The 18070-nt window shown below is 49.4% G+C and overlaps 1 protein-coding gene, 1 long non-coding RNA gene and 1 pseudogene across 4 annotated transcripts; 1 reads left to right on the forward strand and 2 right to left on the reverse strand.

Moving 5' to 3' along the window:
* Window positions 1–6: 6 nt before the first annotated feature.
* LOC112817367 (paired immunoglobulin-like type 2 receptor beta) lies at window positions 7–8068 on the reverse strand. 2 transcript variants are annotated; one of them, XM_025864443.2, is made up of 3 exons: window positions 7823–8068; window positions 7105–7494; window positions 7–3163 (listed from the first exon to the last, which is right to left on the reverse strand). In XM_025864443.2, exons 1-3 carry the CDS (start codon window positions 7875–7877, stop codon window positions 2853–2855), a joined length of 756 nt encoding a protein of 251 aa, XP_025720228.1. In that variant the 5' UTR covers window positions 7878–8068; the 3' UTR covers window positions 7–2852. The 2 variants fall into 2 exon arrangements, with proteins under 2 accessions (XP_025720228.1, XP_025720229.1); XM_025864444.2 differs by lacking the exon at window positions 7–3163 and adding an exon at window positions 3178–3710.
* Window positions 7489–16172, forward strand: LOC112817369 (uncharacterized). 2 transcript variants are annotated; one of them, XR_003206382.2, is made up of 3 exons: window positions 7489–7598; window positions 14261–14375; window positions 16050–16172. It is a non-coding gene; the product is annotated as an uncharacterized lncRNA (long non-coding RNA). The 2 variants fall into 2 exon arrangements; XR_003206381.2 differs by lacking the exon at window positions 7489–7598 and adding an exon at window positions 13197–13696.
* On the reverse strand, window positions 14481–15682 carry LOC141372072 (NADH dehydrogenase [ubiquinone] 1 alpha subcomplex subunit 1 pseudogene; annotated as a pseudogene).
* Window positions 16173–18070: the final 1898 nt, after the last annotated feature.

The following is an 18070-nucleotide window of genomic DNA, read 5'->3' on the forward strand; positions in this document are numbered from 1 at the left end:
CTCATCCTCCTGAATTTCTCGGTGGCATCTCCCAAGGATTGGCCCGTGCTTCACAGACATCCCCTCCATCACCCAACACCATCCTGGGAGGTCCCGTCATCCACGGAGACAGCCCTCTGAACACACGGGACTCCTATGTCTCCCAGACTCCAGGGCCTTCTACTACACCATGCCCTGGACTTTTTTTTTTAATCTCTGGGACTGAGAACTCTGAAATATTAAACGCCAGCATCATTTTTATGCTACAACTTTCTTTCCTTCCAGCTTTCTCTTACCACCATCCTGCTTACTATACCTGTGCGTTGACCCCATGAACTCTTGTGCCTTAATAATCCACTTTCTTTCGGGCTGTCCAAGCTCCCCGCTGATCCTCTACTCTCCACTCCCCTCTCACAAGCTCCTTGACCTCTCCTGTTCCCTGGTCCTTATGCCACACTTAGCTGACACATCTTTAATTCTGGCTGTGGCCTATGGTGGGGGTGCTATTTGCTTACCCAATATCCATCCATTTCTTCTTACTCAGTTACAGAACCTTGATTTTATTTGGGGTGGCAGTGTGCTCCCCTCCTGATAGATGTGGGACACATGACTACATCTTCGCCAATACAATTCAAGGGGAAGTTGTGGTCTTTTTGTCCTTTCTTCCTTCCTCCTGTTTCCTGCCTGGATTCAGAAATAATGGCTGGAGTCTGAGCAGCCATCTTGGATCATGAGGCAACCTTCAGGATAGAAGCCAGTAGCCAGGACAGTGAGCAGGAAGATGGAAGCCTGAGTGCCTGAGGACGCTGGCCTCTGCCATCTGCCTCCTCACCCTTTTATATGAGGGGAAACAAGAAACTCTGTCTTACGTAAACCCTGTTACTTTTGGTCTCTGGTGCCAGCAGGGAAACATAACTTCTAACCAACAAGTTCTAGAAGTTTCTAAACCTGCACGATTGAATACTGCGAGGGGAAACATGATCATGGGCCGCGAAGCTTTTACAGAGCTCTGGCTTCTCATCTGGGTGGAATCCTGAAATACCATCTTCCATTCCCTCAGTGACTATCACAGCTCTTCATCTCCGACCCTCAACCTCACTCTAGGGACAACTGTGATTTTTCCTCTGCAGAATTAGAAACAATTTGTATATCATTGAGTTTATCAATATTTTTATTCATGGCTTTTAGGTTTTATGTCATACTTGGGGAGGCCATCTCCACTCCATGGATATAAGATGGTCTCACATGCTTTCCTCTAGTACTAGGGTTATTTTCCCCCTCATTTAACTCTTGGATTGATCTCTGTGGAATTTATTTTGATGCAAATTATGAGATCACATTATTTTCTCGGATGGCTGCTCAATTGTTCCAGCACCATGTATTGAATGACTCCTCTTTCCCCACTGATTAGAAATGCTACTTGTTAACCTACTAAATTCCTGAATGTATTTTGATCTGTTTCATCCTGCCTATATTCGGGCTTTTCTCTTTTCATATATTGGTTCATCTCTGTTTCAGTATGACAGCATTGAGTCATTTTAATTATTACAACTTAACACTTGCAGGCGCTAATGCTCATGTGGTCCTTATTCCGTGCCAGGATCTATTCTCAATGCGTTACATTTAATTGTCATGACAACCCCCGGGGTAAGTATTATTACTCTTCTCATTTTACTGATGAGTGAGTTGAGGCCCAGAGTAATAGTATCATTGCACCAGAGTTTACTCAGCCAGGATTTGACTGCAGGCAGTCCAGACTCTGTGCTCTTCACCTCTGTGCTTTAGTGTCTGATGGGGCTAATCTCCTCTCACTGAAAATTTTCTTCAGAGGAATTTCAAGTCAATATTGGAGCGTGTTGGGGTGTAAATAATGAATGCCTCTAGCCCTGTCCTCTTGAGCTGTACGTGCATACATCCACATTTCTGATGGACATCTCTACTCAGATGCCACACAGGCATCTCTAACATATCCCAAACTAGAGAACCATCGTTCTCCCCCAAACATGGTCTTTGACCTTCTGTGTTCTCTAATTTGCTTGGTGGTTCACCATGGATTCATTCACCCAAGTTCTTCTACTCCCTCACCTCTACACCAGTCCAATCACCAAGTCATACTGGTTTTCCCTCTTAAACTGTTCCAGGATCTGGCTCTCTCCCTCCATCCACCGCCACCGCATTAGACTGGCCCCGCCTGGCCCACCTCTGGCCCCTCCACCACAGACTGATGTATCTGTAAGGCAGAGCTGAGGTTGCCTCTGGGATCAGAGGCTCTTGGGTGTCATTTACAAGCTTCTCTTCTCCCATCTCCAGCCTCCCCCACAGCACTGAGCTACTTAGAGTTCCCGCACTGATTTCCTGCACCAGCGTGGACAGTGACCTCACCACCCTCACCGTTTGCCTGGCCAATTCTCTTATATTCCTTGAGACTTTTTGCAAGCTCACTTCCTATGGGAAGTCCTCCCTGAGTCCCCTCCTTTCTCCCAACCTACCACAGCTCTTTCCAAATGAGGCAGTCACTCCCTCTCCCCTCCCTCCACCACTGAGTTCCTTGAAAGCAGGACCTATGCTTTATTTACATTTGTAATCTCCAATTACAAGCCAGCCCCTGGAAAATAGGCCCTCAACCAATGCTTGATGAGCTGAGCCAACTTCCTTCCCTTCTGTTTTTGCCTTACTCTTCCCAGGGCTGACCCTCCCCTCCAAATGAACCAAAAGGTGAGGATTGATGAGAAATGATTAAGTCAAAAGACAAAAACTAGAAAATGATCAAACTTGTGGAGAGGGATTGGTCTGGAGCAGTGGTTCTCAAACTTGATGACACATAGACATCACTTGATGAGACCTTTAAAAATGCAGATTCCCAAGCCCACACTTCAAGCCCAGCAGGGATCTGCATTTTTTAACCAGCACCTGGGATCATTCTGATGCTGGTGGTTCTGAGAAACACAGTTGGGAAGCTTGGTGGGGGGCGTGGCCCAGAACCACTTACCTTTGCTTCTCTTCCACCAGAGGCAGAGTATCAGTCCCAAAATTGCAGTTTTGATCACAACACCAGCCAGTGCCACTATGACCACAGCTCCCACACTCAGGGGTGAAGACGCTGAACTCCCAGTACCTTCCAAGACACTGAGGTCAGTGGTGGTGGGGGCAGTGGTGGTGGGGCCCTCGGTGGTCTTCTCGGCAGCTGAGAAGACATGAGAATTTAGCAGAGTCTCCCCTGGAGGACTGGAAGTTTCTGGATGAAATTTGTTACCTTGTTCCCTAGTTTGGGGAATATTGGGGGTGGGGAGCAACTCTCTGAAGCTCTCACACAGGGAGGGGGTAATGAATCCACATCACCCAGCTTAAATGCTGACTCTACCTCCCATCAGTGGTGTGACCTCAGAACCTCATTTCATCGCCGACAAATAGAGATCACTAAATTTCTAGCCTCAGGCATCCCAGGCACAGCAGAGGCGAGGGGTCAATCTTCAGGGCTGGAGGATTCCGTGTGAGGATGAGACCCCATGCCCTTGTCCCCTTGGCGGCCAGTGTGCAGAAAGCCATGCTGACTGGAAGCTGTGTGTGTGGTCTGGGAGAAAGTGCTTGTCAGCTAGTGGCTGTAGGATCTGTTAGGATTTCTAGATCCTTTTGGGGCCCATCAGATAGATTTCTCAGAGAAGAATCTCCTGATTTCCTGCCCTTGGTGGGGTGGGGGATACCAGCTGGGTTGCCTGAATCCTGGGAGGCATCTAAGGGGGGCAAGGCGTTTAGGGTCTCATCAGTTCACCAAATCCCCAGTTCTAAGGACTGAACCCTTGCCCCCAGTATGCCTGGGGTACTGCTCCCAGAGTCCCTCTGGTCCATGCTTTCTGGAAAGCAAATCACCAGTCTCTGCTGGGTGGGGAGGGGGCAAAGAGGTTTCCCTGCTTCTTAAATAGATTCTTACCCAGTCCGCCAGCTCTCTGACCCCCTTTCACTCCCACTTCAGGGGTTCTGGGGTGGCCCTTCCTGAACCATCAAGGGGTTTTGCAATTTAAAAATCGCCTTTCTTCTGGGTCTCCCCACTGCTTAAGTAATGAAAAGCCCTCATTACTTAGGTAGTAGAGCTAAGCTTCCCTGGTCTCCTAGGCCAGGTACATTAGTCTACGTGTTTCCAGCTTCCCAAAGATTGTGTTTGACCACAGGACTCACATATTTTTTGTCCTTGTGGTGTTATTTTTTTTTTAAGATTTTATTTATTTTTTGAACAGAGAGAGAGACAGCGAGAGAGGGAACACAAGCAGGGGGAGTGGGAGAGGGAGAAGCAGGCTTCCCGCCGGGCAGGGAGCCCGAGGCGGGACTTGATCCCAGGACCCTGGGATCATGACCTGAGCTGAAGGCAGACGCTTAACGACCGAGCCACCCAGGTGTCCCACGTCCGTGTGGTTTTTGTCTTAAAAAATTCCCTTTGCTGTCATTTTAGTAGGGTTTGGTAGGAAGGGGAGGTAATCGTGCATATAACCCACCATTTGGTCCGAATTTATGCAATATTTTCTAGTGAAAGTTATAAAAAATAAACATCCAAAAAATAATGTTGCAGGGGTGCCTGGGTGACACAGTCGGTTAGGTGTCTGCCTTCGGCTCAGGTCATGATCCCACAGTCCTGGTCCTGCGTTGGGCTCCCTGCTCAGCAGGGAGCCTGCTTCTCCCTCTCCCTTTGCCCCTCCCCCAGGTTGTGCACATGCAATCTCTCTCTCTCTCAAATAAATAAATAAAATCCTCAAAAAATAAAAATAAAAAATACCCATAGGTGTTTTCTTCAGAACTTCGCAAATTTTTTTTGTATTCCTTTGTTTTTTTTTAATTTTTTTTGTTATGTTAATCACCATACATTACATCTAACATTTATGTGAAACAATAGGCCAAAAGAATCATAAGGTTTTTGGGCGCCTGGGTGGCTCAGTTGTTTGGGCGGACTGCCTTCGGCTCAGGTCATGATCCTGGAGTCCCGGGATCGAGTCCCGCATCGGGCTCCCTGCTCAGCAGGGTGTCTGCTTCTCCCTCTGACCCTCTTCCCTCTCGTGCTCTATCTCATTCTCTCTCTCTCAAATAATAAATAAAAAAAAAATCTTTAAGAATCATAAGGTTTTTGAGGAAGTAATGTGGTTCTGATGGACATAGTCTTATCATCCACTGAAACATGACAAGTTACAAACCCTAGAACAGTGTGGAAGCGACAAGAGAAAAGACAGAACAGGGAAACAGAGCTGACAGACCAGAAGTGGGTGCTACCCTACAAAAAGGCCAGGCCTATGAGTTAATGGAGAAGAGAAAAAAGATTCCATAAATGCAGTTGGGATGATTGATTTGTTTCTTGGTGTAAAGATCAAATTACTCCTTTACCTCACACGATATACCAAAAGAAATCCTCACTACATTAATGAGTTTTACTGTCAAAAGAAAGCATACAAAAATCAGAAGAAATTAAATATTTTCAGCCCCTAGTGGAATACAGGATTTGGGGTTGTAAAATACGAGGAATTTAAAAAGGAGAATATAGAGAGATTTGGCTACAAAAGGAAAACATCTGTATGTAAAAAGCATTATTAAGCCAACCACAAACATATCAGTTGTATTAGCTGCAAACATTCCTTTGGGGTGATGTCTTTGCATGGTGTACTTACCTTGGGTAAAAACATTTCTTTTTATTACTTTCCTGTATTTTTTTTTAATTTCAGTATGAATATCCAATTAATTGTATTAATTGAAAAAATTAATTTACCGATGAAAAACTCATAGTAAATGTGACTGAAACTGAGAAATGAGAAAACTTAGGAGGATTATGGAAGGAGGAAGAGGGGTCTGAGAGCCAAAAATCTCCCCAAAAAGGCCATTTAAGGGAAGATGGAGGAGGTGCCAGAAATATAAATCCAAGGCTGTCTTGCCTAATTCAGGCTGTGAGCCACGGTCTATTTGCTCTAAAACCAGTATGGTGGTCCTACGGGGCAGTGGTTACCAAGAGTGGGGACACAGGGAGTGTCCTTCCCACCAGGAACAGTGATGCATTGCTCAGACTTGGCAGCACAAGTGATTGTAAAAAGCAAACCTATGATTTTTAGTTTTTAAGGAACTGTCTACAGATAATACACCCTCCAGTCCCTGCTCCTCAGAGAGACGCCCTCCCCACACTGCTCTGGGGACAAACCTAGGTTCAAGTTCCCACGGCCTGCTGAGTAACATGGGAAGATCTATTAATGTAACACATCCCATTATGGGGTGAACAATAGGTCAAGACAATGATAGGATCAGGTCAGCCGGTGAGGCTGAGCAACTACTGGTTAAGAGCGGAGGCTCTGGGCTTAAACTGGGTTCAAGTCCCGCCTGCACCAGGACTGTGGCTTTGGGCAGGTCAGTGTTTAGGTTCCTGGAGCCTCAGCGTCCCGATATATCTCTAACAGGAAGATGACAGCAGTACTTACTGTTAACTGTGGGGTCGTGGGGAAGGTTAACTAGGGCGATGCATACCAGGTTGTTCGACCCGACACAGTGCACAGTAAGTGGGAGCTGCCCTATTTCTGCTGCAGACGCGCCTCTCAAAGGCCAGCACGGAGCAGCGAGATCGGAGTGGGCAGTGGGGACAGTACAGGCAGAGGTGGGGACCAGGGATGGGGGAGCAAGGCGGGTAAAGACGATGGAGGTGGGGAAGAGGGAGATGGGGAAGGAGAGGAGGGCTGGGGCTGGGGCGGGGAGCATTGTGGGCCGGGTTCCGAGGAGCAGAGCAGGAGAAGGAAGTGGGGCTTTTGGGAAAACAGGTAATGGGGTGTTGCCAGGGGACCGGGGCTCTCGGTCACCGTTGGGTACCTGCTGTGTGTGCTGGGCGGAGCCCATGGCTGTGGGGAGACGTAAGACTCGGGGCTGGCTGGGGCTGCACGCACGGACACATGACAAAGGGAAGGCAGCCCACATCCTGAAGAAGTCAAGTCCACCTGGACAGCATGGGGGGCGGGTAGGGAGGCAGGGCTGGAGCCCCAGCTTGGAGCAAGAAGGGAGGGTAACTGGGAAGCCCAGGAGGTGCTGAGGCCGGGGCCTGGGGGACGAGGGCACCATGGCCTTTAAGAGCCTCAGCAGGGTGGGTGTGGCGGCTGCCGGGGCAGCTGGACTCACCGTGGGTGACGGTGAGCCTGGTCCCCTGGAGGGACTGCCACAACCGCATGCCGTTTCTTAGTGTTTTCACCTGGATCCGGCAAAAGTATATATTCTCATCCTCCTTCCGCAGGTTTGATATCCGCAGGGAGCCAGACTTCTGACCCGTTGGCAAGTTCAGGGAGATGCGGTTCTTGTAATCCTCATGGGTGAGACCCTGAGTACTGTTGTAGATGACCTGCCCATGGAACTGTCCCCGTCTCAAGGCTATACTCACTCTGGGATCCTTGGCCAACTCCCAGCAGTAATAGAAGGAGAAATGGATATGGACGGAGCCACCCATGGGGGCTGAGAGGTGATCTGGTTGCTCGATCCCATAGTCATGTTTTGAATCACATTCTTCTGACCTACCTGCAGGACGGGGGAGAGGAGAGACTTTGAAGCCACTGGGAGAGATGAAGAAGATAACCCCAGACCTTCTGACACCCTCACCATGGGCAGTAGTGTGACAGATGGTAGGACTGGCTCTCTGGCCTGGGTGTCCCCCTCGCCAGACTTGGGGTAGGGGGGAGGGCGAAGGGTTGGGGCTGACTAGCACTATGGGACCAGCCCGTCGCTTACCGGGGGTGGGAGGCCTGGCCAGCTACCCCAGCAGACCCCTTCTCTAGCTGCCGAGCCTCAGCCCTTCCTGGGGACTCGCTGGGCCTCGGGGCAGAGCCAGGGTGTCCCGGACACTCACCAGGCTGCAGACATGTCGGCAACAGCAGCAGAGACAGCAGCAGGGACAGACCCATTGCCTCACTCTCCTCGCAGGGGAGGAGAAGACAAGCAGCTCTTCCAAGGCCAGAGGGGAGGCCCTAGGGGGTGCCTCCGTGGGGAGTCAGGAGGTACCTGCAGAGCGTGGATCAGGCCTCTTCAGAGGAGCAAGGGAGGGTGAGAGCCTTCCCCAAACTCACCCGCACCCAGAGTTACCAGCACTTCCTTTATCAATCCGGTTTCTTCTTTTCCTACGTTGCAAAAGTGCTTCCTTGTGGTCAGAGCTCAGAGAGCCACGACAGAGGCCCTCAGCCTCTATCTTCACGCTGAGGGCCATGGTTCTGACCTTGGCCATGTGTGGCCTCTCCCTTCTGCCTCGACTCCTGGCCATTGCAGCATCTCTACCTCCTTAGGAGTCAGTGTCTGTCTCTCTAGCTCTCCTTTCCATTGGCTGAGTGTCTCCTGGCCTCTGTCTGTCCTCCCAGATGAGGGGGCAGCAGCAAGACCAGCTCCAGCTCTTGCAGCAAGATGACAGGCAGCCATGAGTCTCTGCCCAGCTATAGCCCCCTAGAGAGGAGGAGGAGGGAGCCACTGGTGGTCAGATGCCCTTGACCTCCAGCCCCAGCAGCAAGGACTCCTAGCTTGCTCTTGGTTCTTCTCCCACCCGGCAGGGGCTCCCCTTCAGCAGCCCCCGGCAGTCCTGTGCAGGACCCAGGCCTTCCAGGCCCCTTCCCTGCCCTGATCAGCTCCTTTTGTGGGGTCTCACACCCTCCCTGGGGTTAAGAGGTGAGGGTGGGCCTTCTGGAGGCCACTCCTTGACCCCAAGATGCAAGACTGGATCTGCAGGTCCTTCTGTCCCCCACTCTAGTTGAGGAGACCCAGGCTCAGAGAAGCCCTGCCCCAGGTCGAATGACTCTCAAGTGGTAGGTCTGAGACTCAAACTCCAGTCTCACTGAGTCCACAGAGCATTCTGCTCTTCCTGGATGCTTCTGCCTGGTTGCACCACACAACCTCAGGGCCTCAGCTCCCAAGAGCAGAGTTCTGGGGGGTGACTCCCAGGAGGCTCTATTTTTATAATGCTCCTTAGATGATTCCCTCCCCAGCTGTGAGAGCCTTGGCTAATCCAGACCTTCCTTGACCAGGGGCGATATAAGGCCCGGAGCAGTACAGTCACCCTGGTGACAGTCCCTGGACCATCTCCAATGGAGGGCACTGCCAGCCTGTGACTGGTGGTGGGTGGGGGTGAGAGTGGGGCTGGGAACTTTGGTGACTCCCTGGTCAGGCTGTAGGAGGCTGGGCTCCCTCCTGCCCCTGGATGAGGTTGGCATTGGCTTACTGAGTAGATGGGGAGGGTGGGAGAGCATGATTTCATCACAGGAAGTGGCCTTGTATTCTGGAGGTGGCAGCAGGCAGAGTGACTTCCTTTCTCGTTTTCTGTTTCTTCCTCAAACCTCACAGTTTTCTGCCATGCGTCTCCCCGGGCCAGCCAGGCAGCCCCTGCCCTTTCCCTGTGTCTGTGTTTCTTTCTTTCTTTCTTTTTTTTTTTTTTAAGATTTTATTTATTTATTTGACAGAGAGAGAATGAGAGAGAGAGAGCATGAGAGGGAAGAGGGTCAGAGGGAGAAGCAGACTCCCTGCTGAGCAGGGAGCCCGATGTGGGACTCGATCCTGGGACTCCAGGATCATGACCTGAGCCGAAGGCAGTTGCTTAACCAACTGAGCCACCCAGGCGCCCGTGTCTGTGTTTCTTACACTTCCTCCCAGGCTCGACAAGAGAAGTTCTACATTTTCATGGGATCCCCTTATCTGAGCCAGGCCCTAAACATCCATTGCCTCATTTTCAGCTCTACAACATTGTGTGGTGGATGTATTTTCACTAACAGGAAACTAAGGCATTGTCAAGAAACTGAGCCTTAATGTCATGGACTCCTCTGGGCTGTGGAAGGTGCTTGGGTGAATGGTAACTGCCGGAAAGGTGGACAGAAGACAGGACAAGGGAACAACTGCCTTTTTGATAGCTCCTCTAGAGGGTAGCCTGCCCTGTCTGAGGGGTGACACCTGAGTTCCATTCCCACCTTGTCTCACTAGCTGTGGGACCTGGCTGGACAGTCTCCTCTTTGCCAGGCCATCCAAGGAGGAGGCTGGACCCACTGGAGGGTGTCCCAGCCCATTCCGTTGGGCAGCATGGCATGTTTACTAAATACAAATGTTTATTAGATTAACTTTGGCAGAGTACCTGTTGTCCAGGTGCTTCAGGCTCCACTGCTCCCACATATGGTCTCCCTGGATGCAAACTGCGCATTTCATGTCCTGTTCAGGCCCCTGGACCCAGTTGGATCCCCATGATGCCTGGAATTGTGAGGTGTGATTTTCTGCTCACAGATGGTGTGTGGTCTCTGGGTTTGCTCATCCTCACTTCTCCCAACAGCAATGAGAGGGCCCACTGATCAGCCTTGAGCTGTGGCTCTCACAGAGGGGGCTTCTGGTGGGAGAAGGGCCTGGAGTTTCATGATTCATAGATGGGCAGAGCCTAAATGCAGCTCTTTAGCCCAGAGGGTGGCCATGGGGGTGGGGGTCAGAAGCCACATGATGAGGAGAAGAGAGCGCATGAGGACTATGAACTGTGGACCATATTTTGAGAATACTACCTTGGATCTTCCCCCTAAGGTCTCTTAAGTTTCTGTTCTCCCTTCCTCATTGGCCACATCCATCACTACCTTTCCCCCTCCGTGGTACCTCACCTTGCTCCTGCTTTCCCCCCTAAGACCAGGAGTAAGGCAAAGATATCCACTCTCACTACCTCCATTTATTATGTTGGAGGTTCTAGCCCATGCAATAAGGCAAGACAAAGAAATAAAAGTGTTCTGTGTTTTCTTAGATTCTGTATTTATGTATTTGGCATTCATTTATCACAGGGCAATTGTATTAACTATATATTTTTTTAATTTTCTGCATTCTTGATGCTTAGGCACTTGTGGCCTGGCTGACTGGGGAGAGACGGCCCCTCCCAAGGCTAGCCTACTCTTAGAGCAAAGGGCATTCCTAGGAGCATGCCTTTCCTATGCAAACTGACCAATCCAGGGCCCATACTCTAAACCACCTCCTTTATCTAACTCTCACCTACCAAGCCAATATTTCTTCTGCCCTGAGTCAACCCTGTGCCAGGTGCCAGACAACAAGAGACAGTTGCAACCTGTAACCCAAAGCCCACCAGAATTAATCAAACTAGCCAATCCTAAGCTGTTTCCCCTTCCTTGCTTGTCTTGCCAGGGGAAAACACACGAAAGGTCTGGTCTTTGCCTTCCCCTTGGTCTTGCCTCTTCCTCCTCTACTGCTTCCCCAGGTGGCCGGCCCTCTATGGCATGGCATTTTCCTTCTCTGCAGGAAATGAAGTTATAAAAACCTTCCTTCAGTGTCATTACCCTCTCTGTGTCATCGTTCAGTCACCTGTATAAATTAAAACGCTGTGAGTATAAGAATTGAGCCAAAAGGCATCCATATTGGAAAGAAAGAAGGAAAAACTCTTCATTTACAGATGACTTGATTGTTTATGTAGAAGATCCAATGGAATCGACAAAAAAAGCTACTAGAGCTCTAAGTGATTTAAGCACAGTCACAGGATACAAGAGCAATACATGAAAATCAATTGTTTTTCTATATACTAATGACAAAAAATGGAAGTCAAATGAAAATGGTATCACTTATGATAGCTTCCAAATATGAAATACTAGAAACAAATACAACAGATGTGCAAGATCTGAACACAAAAACTATAAAACATTACTGAGAGAAATTAAAGATTAATGAATGGAGATTTCATACATATGTATGAACAGTGTTCAATACTGCTCAGATGTCAGTTCTCCCCAAATCAACATGTAGATATAACACAATCTCAACCAGATCCCAGTAAGCTGTTTTGTAGAAATTGCAAGACAATTCTAAAATTCCTGTAGAAATTCAAAGTACTTAGAATGACTAAAAGCTTGAAATTGAAGAACATAGTTGGAGGATTTACACTACCTGCCTTTAAGAATTACTATAAAGCTACTGTAATCAAGATGTATTAGTGTCAAGACAGATAAATAGATCAGTGGAACAGAACGGAGTACAGAGAGACTCACAATTATGTGGTCAATTTATTTCTAACAAAGATGCAAAGGCAATTCAGTGGAGAAATTACAGTCTTTTGAACAACTGGAAACTTAGATTAAAAAAATGAACTTGAATTCATATTTTGCACTACCTACAAAAATTAACTCAAAATGAATCATCAGCCTAAATGTAAGTCCTAAAATTAAGTCAAGGAAGAAAAAAAAACAAAAAAACAGGGCACCTGGGTGGCTCAGTCGTTTAGCATCTGCCTTCAGCTCAGGTCATGATTCCGGGGTCCTGGGATTGAGTCCTGCAGGGCTCCTTGCTCAGCGAGGAGCCTGCTTCTCCCTCTCCCACTCCCCCTGCTTTGTTCCCTCTCTCGTTATGTCTCTCTCTGTCAAATAAATAAATAAAACCTTAAAAACAAAACAGGAGAAAATCTTTGAGACTTTGGGTTAGGCAAAGATTTCTTAGATTCAACACCAAAGGCATTAAAGAAAATATGACAAATTGGAGTCCCTCAAAATGAAATCTGTTCTTCAAAAGATACCATCAAGAAAATGAAAACAGAAGCTACAGACAGGGAGACAATATTGGCAAATCACATAACTGACAAAGGATTTGTATCCCAAATATACAAAGAACCCTCAAAATTTGTGGGAAAAAAATCCCAGTTGAAAATAGGAGCTAAAGATTTGAAGAGATACTTTGTCAAAGAAAGACATACAGTTCACAACCACATGAAAAGATGTGTAACAGCATTAGTCATTAGGGAAATGTGAATGAAAACCACAGGGAGATCACATTGTATATCTGTTAAATGGCTCAAATTGAAAGACCAGCCATTCTGAGTGTTGGCAAGGAAGTGAAGCCACTGGAAATGTCCTACACTGCTGGTGGGAATGTACAGAGGTGCAATTATTTGCACCATTCCTTAAAAAGTTAAATATATACCTACTACAGGTACACACACACGTACCTCATATCACAGTGCAGACCAGCCACAAGTGGGAACTCGTAAAAAGGAAAAGTCTCAGGCCCCACTCCAAGCTGTTGAAGTTTGAGAACCACTGCCCTGGGGCAAGGACGTGGACTTTGAGGACCTGTCTTGTCTGCTACCTTTCCTTTTCAGGGCAATCCTGTGAGAAAAAGGAATTTTATTCCCACCCAACAAAGGAAGAAATGAAGGCTCAGAGGGGTCACCGCATCACTCCCGTTCCCTCCACCAGGCAGGTCTAGAGTCTGGACAATGCTCAGGGCTGTGTGTCTTGTGAGCTTGGTGATTTCCCAAATGATTGTCCTTCTTCCCAGCTCCCCCAGCAGCCTAACTTCCCCCACCTTCTCTCTCCTTCCACGGCCCTTCCTATGAAGGCCATTCGTCAGTGCTGCTTTCATCCGGCCACTGGCCAAGTTCTGGGGAAAGAAAGGCAGCAGGGATGAGAGTGTGAGGAGGGGCAGGCCATGGAGGTATGGGAAGATGAGAAGGGGTCTCTGAGAACAGAGAAGGAGGAGAAACCGGGGGCCAGATCTTGGTCTCTTTTCTTCCCCATGTCTGCTTGTGCGCCACGGCTGACATCAGCACTCTGTTTACTTCCTCTTGTTTTCCACTGGAGGAGGGAGGACGGGCCCAGAGAGGATGTGTCCTGCCCTGAGTGGGGGCAGGCATGCAGTGAGCCCTCCAGAAATGAGAGCCCAGCTGGGAAGGGAAGACTCCCCCATGTGAAGCAAGTGGAAGGAGGCCCCAAAGTTAATGCTGGAACAGGTGGGGATGACACCTCCCACTTCCTGGGTGCTGGGTGTTTTGCCGGTTTGCTGTATGCTTGATGCTTTGACATCTGGGGCCTCACTGACCAGGGAGAGACTGCTCCTTGCAGTGTTAGCCAGCTCCTGGAGATAGCAAAGACTTGCCCAGGAGCATGCCTTTCTTTTTATTTTATTTTATGTATTTTTAAAGATTTTATTTATTTAAGAGAGAGCGAGCTAGTGAGAGAGAGCATGAGCGGGGAGAGGGAGAAGCGGGCCCCCCACCAAACAGGGAGCCCGATGCGGGGCTCGATCCCAGGACCCTGGGACCATGACCTGAGCTGAAGGCAGACGCCCAACCGACTGCGCCACCCAGGGGCCCCAGGAGCATGCCTTTCATATGCACACCAGCCAGTCCAGAGCCCACACTCCAAACCACCGCCTCTATCTGATGCTCCAGGAGGGCGATATTCCTCTACCCCATTCCCCCCAGGGCAGCCCCTCATCCCCAGAACCTGCTGAAATTATTCCCACTGGTCAGTCCCAAGCCTGCTTATTCTGCTTTGCCTTGCCTTTTCCACAGACACTGTGATAATGTCTCCAGCCCCTGTTTCCCCTTCACTTCCTCGGCCTCCTGACCGACTTTGGTGCTTCCCGACATGGCCCCGCTCAGAATTCTGTGCCTCCTGTTTCTAGAGGTCCGTGAGTATGAATTCGTATTTCACGGCAGTCATTTCTGCGTCTTTGTGTCTTACCATACCCGATGCAAACAAATCCAAATACGATTTGATTTGATTTTTTAATTTTTTTTTTTTGCTTTTGGTTGTTTTTATTATGCACTGCATTAACACACTGCATAACCTTCTAGAAGGGGTAGATGAGTATGACTGAGTTATTTTTCATCAATCTGGAAAATGCTTCCTTAATCGACATTCTCCAAACCCTTTGTAAAGATTAACTCCAGAGATCCGCCTATCCCTTTGCATCTAACTCCACTGATACGGATAATAGGCAACCCTTTTTTCCTTGCCCCCGTTACTGAACCTGTGGATGTGCGCCGTGGCATAGCCGGGGATGACCAAGCACACGGCCATGACCCCGATCCCGGGCAGGATCCCGAACCACATCGCAGCGCAGTTGCCGGGGCCAAACCTGCCTTCCCGGCCCGGTAAAGGTCACCCGGCCTCGGCCCCCTTCCCTATAATTCTATTTTAAAACAGTAGTTAAGTCTCCCCAAGCCCCAGGAAGTAGGCAGGGTCTGTTACGGTCCTCATTTTACAAGAGGAAACTGAGGTCCCGTGGGAGGCTATGAACATCACTTAAGGTCACATTGCCAGTAAATATCCGCTGTGGTGTGGGGTCTGCTCTTGTGCACGGTGACATTTTCCCCACGCAGTGACAGAAGTCAACAGTCCTCTGACCCACATTACAGCCAGGGTTCCCTTGTCTTCCTGCTACACAGGGAGATGCTTAAGGACAGACTGGCTCATGGAGCTTTGGGTCCCTGTCACCGGCTTTATGCACAGGGCAGTCAGGGCTGACTTGTGTGGATGGAGAGAAGGCAGAGAGGTCTTCATCTTTAAAGGGTGGGCGTCAGGCGTTGAGGATCCATGTAGCTCTCCAGTCAGTGTGCAGTGTTTTCTGTGTTGCCTCATTCTGTCCCCACTCAGACCCTCTAAGGGAGGTGGCTGTTATCCCCACTTGACAGATGAGAAAACGGGCTCAGGGAAGGGAAGGCATTTGCCCAGCTGTCTGACCCAGAGCCTGCCTTCTGTGGAGTCGGCCTCTGTCACCTTCACACGTTTCATGTGTGTCATGTGGCCGAGACTTCCTCACCTGTCAGCCTCCTCCTCATGGCCCCTGGCTGCATTCCAGCTCCTGACCAACCTGACACGTGCAGACTGAGCTTCTAGATGAGCACAGAGGGCGGAGACCTGGGAGGCAGGGACTGACCCCTGACCTTGCTGCGTTCCCAGCTGGGAGGAGAGAAAGGATGCTCACAGACGAGCCCGTTGTCTGCCCTTCCCCTCAGTGCAGTGGAGGGCTATAAATGTTGAACAAACAGCTCTCCAGAAAAGCAGCCCCGATTCATAGCATTTGCCCATTTCCATGGTGTAAAAACTCCCACAGTACTGAGTTAACTACTACTGTGTGGACCGAATGTTGCATCCCCACTTCACCCCCCAAATTTACATGTTGAAGCCCTAACTCCCAGTGCGGCTGTATTCGGAGATGGCGCCCCTAAGGAAATAATGAAGGTTAAAGGAGTCATGGGGGTGGGGAGCCGATCCTTTAGGATCAGGGTCCTTATTGAAAGTGACAGCAGAGTGCTTCTCTCTCTCTCTTTTTCTCTCTCTCTCTCTCTCTCCAAGTGCACAGTCTGAGGGAAGGCCTTGTGAACACATAGCAAGATGGCACCACATACAAGCCATAGGCCGTGACCCCAGAATGCAACCTACCTTGCCGGCACCTTGATCTTGGACTTCCCGGACTCCAGAACTGACAGAAATTCCTGTTGTTTAAGCCACCAGGTCTGTGGCACTTCACTGTGGCGGCCCGAGCAGACCACTCCCATTCCCAATGTGAAGTCGCTGAATCTGAGTCGAGAAGAAATGCACAGCAGCGGTGTATCTTTCCCGCTCTACAGACACAATAGCAGGAACAACCTCGAGAGCGTAGAGCACAGTAAAATGTGGTAAAATAAGTAGAGAGGGATGAGCTTCCTTCTTTTTAAATATAATTTATTGTGAGTTTATATTTAATTTTTTCTTGATTACAATTTTTGTATTGTGATAATGCTCACCTGACGAAATTTACCATTTTTAAGTATACAGTTCAGTGGCATTAGGCACTTAGAGTGTTGTGCACAAACTTAAATTTTAATAATGGCTGCGTTGGAAAGGGGCTCACAACATTCCCCAAAACGTAACAGTCAGCTCCAGCACACTTCCCTCTGTGGGATTCCTGGGTGGTCATTAGGTGACTTAGCAAAATTAGAAGAAAAAGCCATGAAATGAATTTGCTTAAATGCATTTCACGGAATTCTAACTTAAGCTGAATTAGGATTGACACGTAGGTCCTCTTCCTCTTTTTTCCTTCATTTGTAAAATGGTTTTAGTAATCTGAGCTGAGCCCGTGCCCCCAAGGAAACTGGCAAGCGGATCTCAGCTGAGGTGGGGCTGCAGTTCATGTTAGCTCCAAAACCTCATGTCACTGCATGTCCAGCCATGGTATTTACGTGGTTTGGTTTGAAACAGCAGACGTGTATTCTCTCACCATTCTGGAGGCCAGAGGCCCAAACTGAAGGTTTCAGCAGGGTTGTGCCCCCTCTGAAGGCCCTGGAGAGCGTCCTTCCACCTCTCCCAGCTTCTGGAGCTCACAGGGGTCTCCCAGGTCCTTGGCCGGTTGGCACCTGGCAGGCCCTCCTTCCTGTGTCTGCCTTTCAGTGAAGACCGGCTTCACTGATTTCCCAGTTCAGACGCAGAGTGCATCAGGGCCCTGGGCGTTCATTGGAGGGTAAAAAACTATGAGGAAGTGGTTAACAAATGTGCATGGGGACAACACAAGCGTGTGCTGAGGGTGACACCCAGGAGGACCGAGAGGGGTGGGGCTTGCATCTGAGACGAGCGCATGGGGGTGGCGACGGCAGCAAGGACCCCAGAGGGAAGAGGCTTCTCCAGAGTCAGGGCACGGTAGCTGAAAGCACCCCACCCGCAGTCCTGTGCCCAGCACACAGTCTGTCACGGGGCTTGATTAACTTGTGGTCTCTGGAGAAAAGTTATTATTTGGTACAAGGAAAGGCCATGTTCCTTCATACATATTGGAATGTTGTTTCTGAAGGCAGAGAAGAGGGAGCATCTCTACGTGCTGGATGGGATGCTGCCTGATTCATGAATTACATAAGTAGGCCAATTCTAAGAAAGACGGAGAAGATACCAAAAGCACAGTGGCATCGCTCAGAGTTGGGCTTCCTGTAGCAAAGCAGGGCACAAGTCCTCCTGTTGGCCCGCGGGGCCCATTCTCCCTCCCACACCCGCCTGAGTGCTGGTCCCACCTGCTCTTCGGGGGTTGATGGGCTGATGCCCCCTTGTGCTGAGCCAATGGAAGCGGTGGCAGGATCCTGATTGGGGGGGCGGGGGAGCGAGGAGAGTGCGGTCACGTGGGGGTGCCTGGGGTCCCTCTGGCCAGTGGGGGTGCGCCCTGCAGGGCTGTGGTCAGGTTCACTGTGGGCCGGTCACCTTCCTTTCAGATGGTGGGTTTGCCCCGATCAGTTGTGAGACCTGGGCCAGAGCCCTACCAGAGCCCCATGCCTTACGTCAAAATATTTAAGTTATCATTATCTGCCAAATAATATCTCACTGCCCAGAGAAGTATACCTTCCTAATACAAAAGT

Source organism: Callorhinus ursinus, unplaced genomic scaffold (genome assembly GCF_003265705.2).
Source record: "Callorhinus ursinus isolate GAN/ISIS: 27379988/994484 unplaced genomic scaffold, GSC_fseal_2.0 scaffold732, whole genome shotgun sequence".
NCBI classification, from domain to species: Eukaryota; Metazoa; Chordata; class Mammalia; order Carnivora; family Otariidae; genus Callorhinus; species Callorhinus ursinus.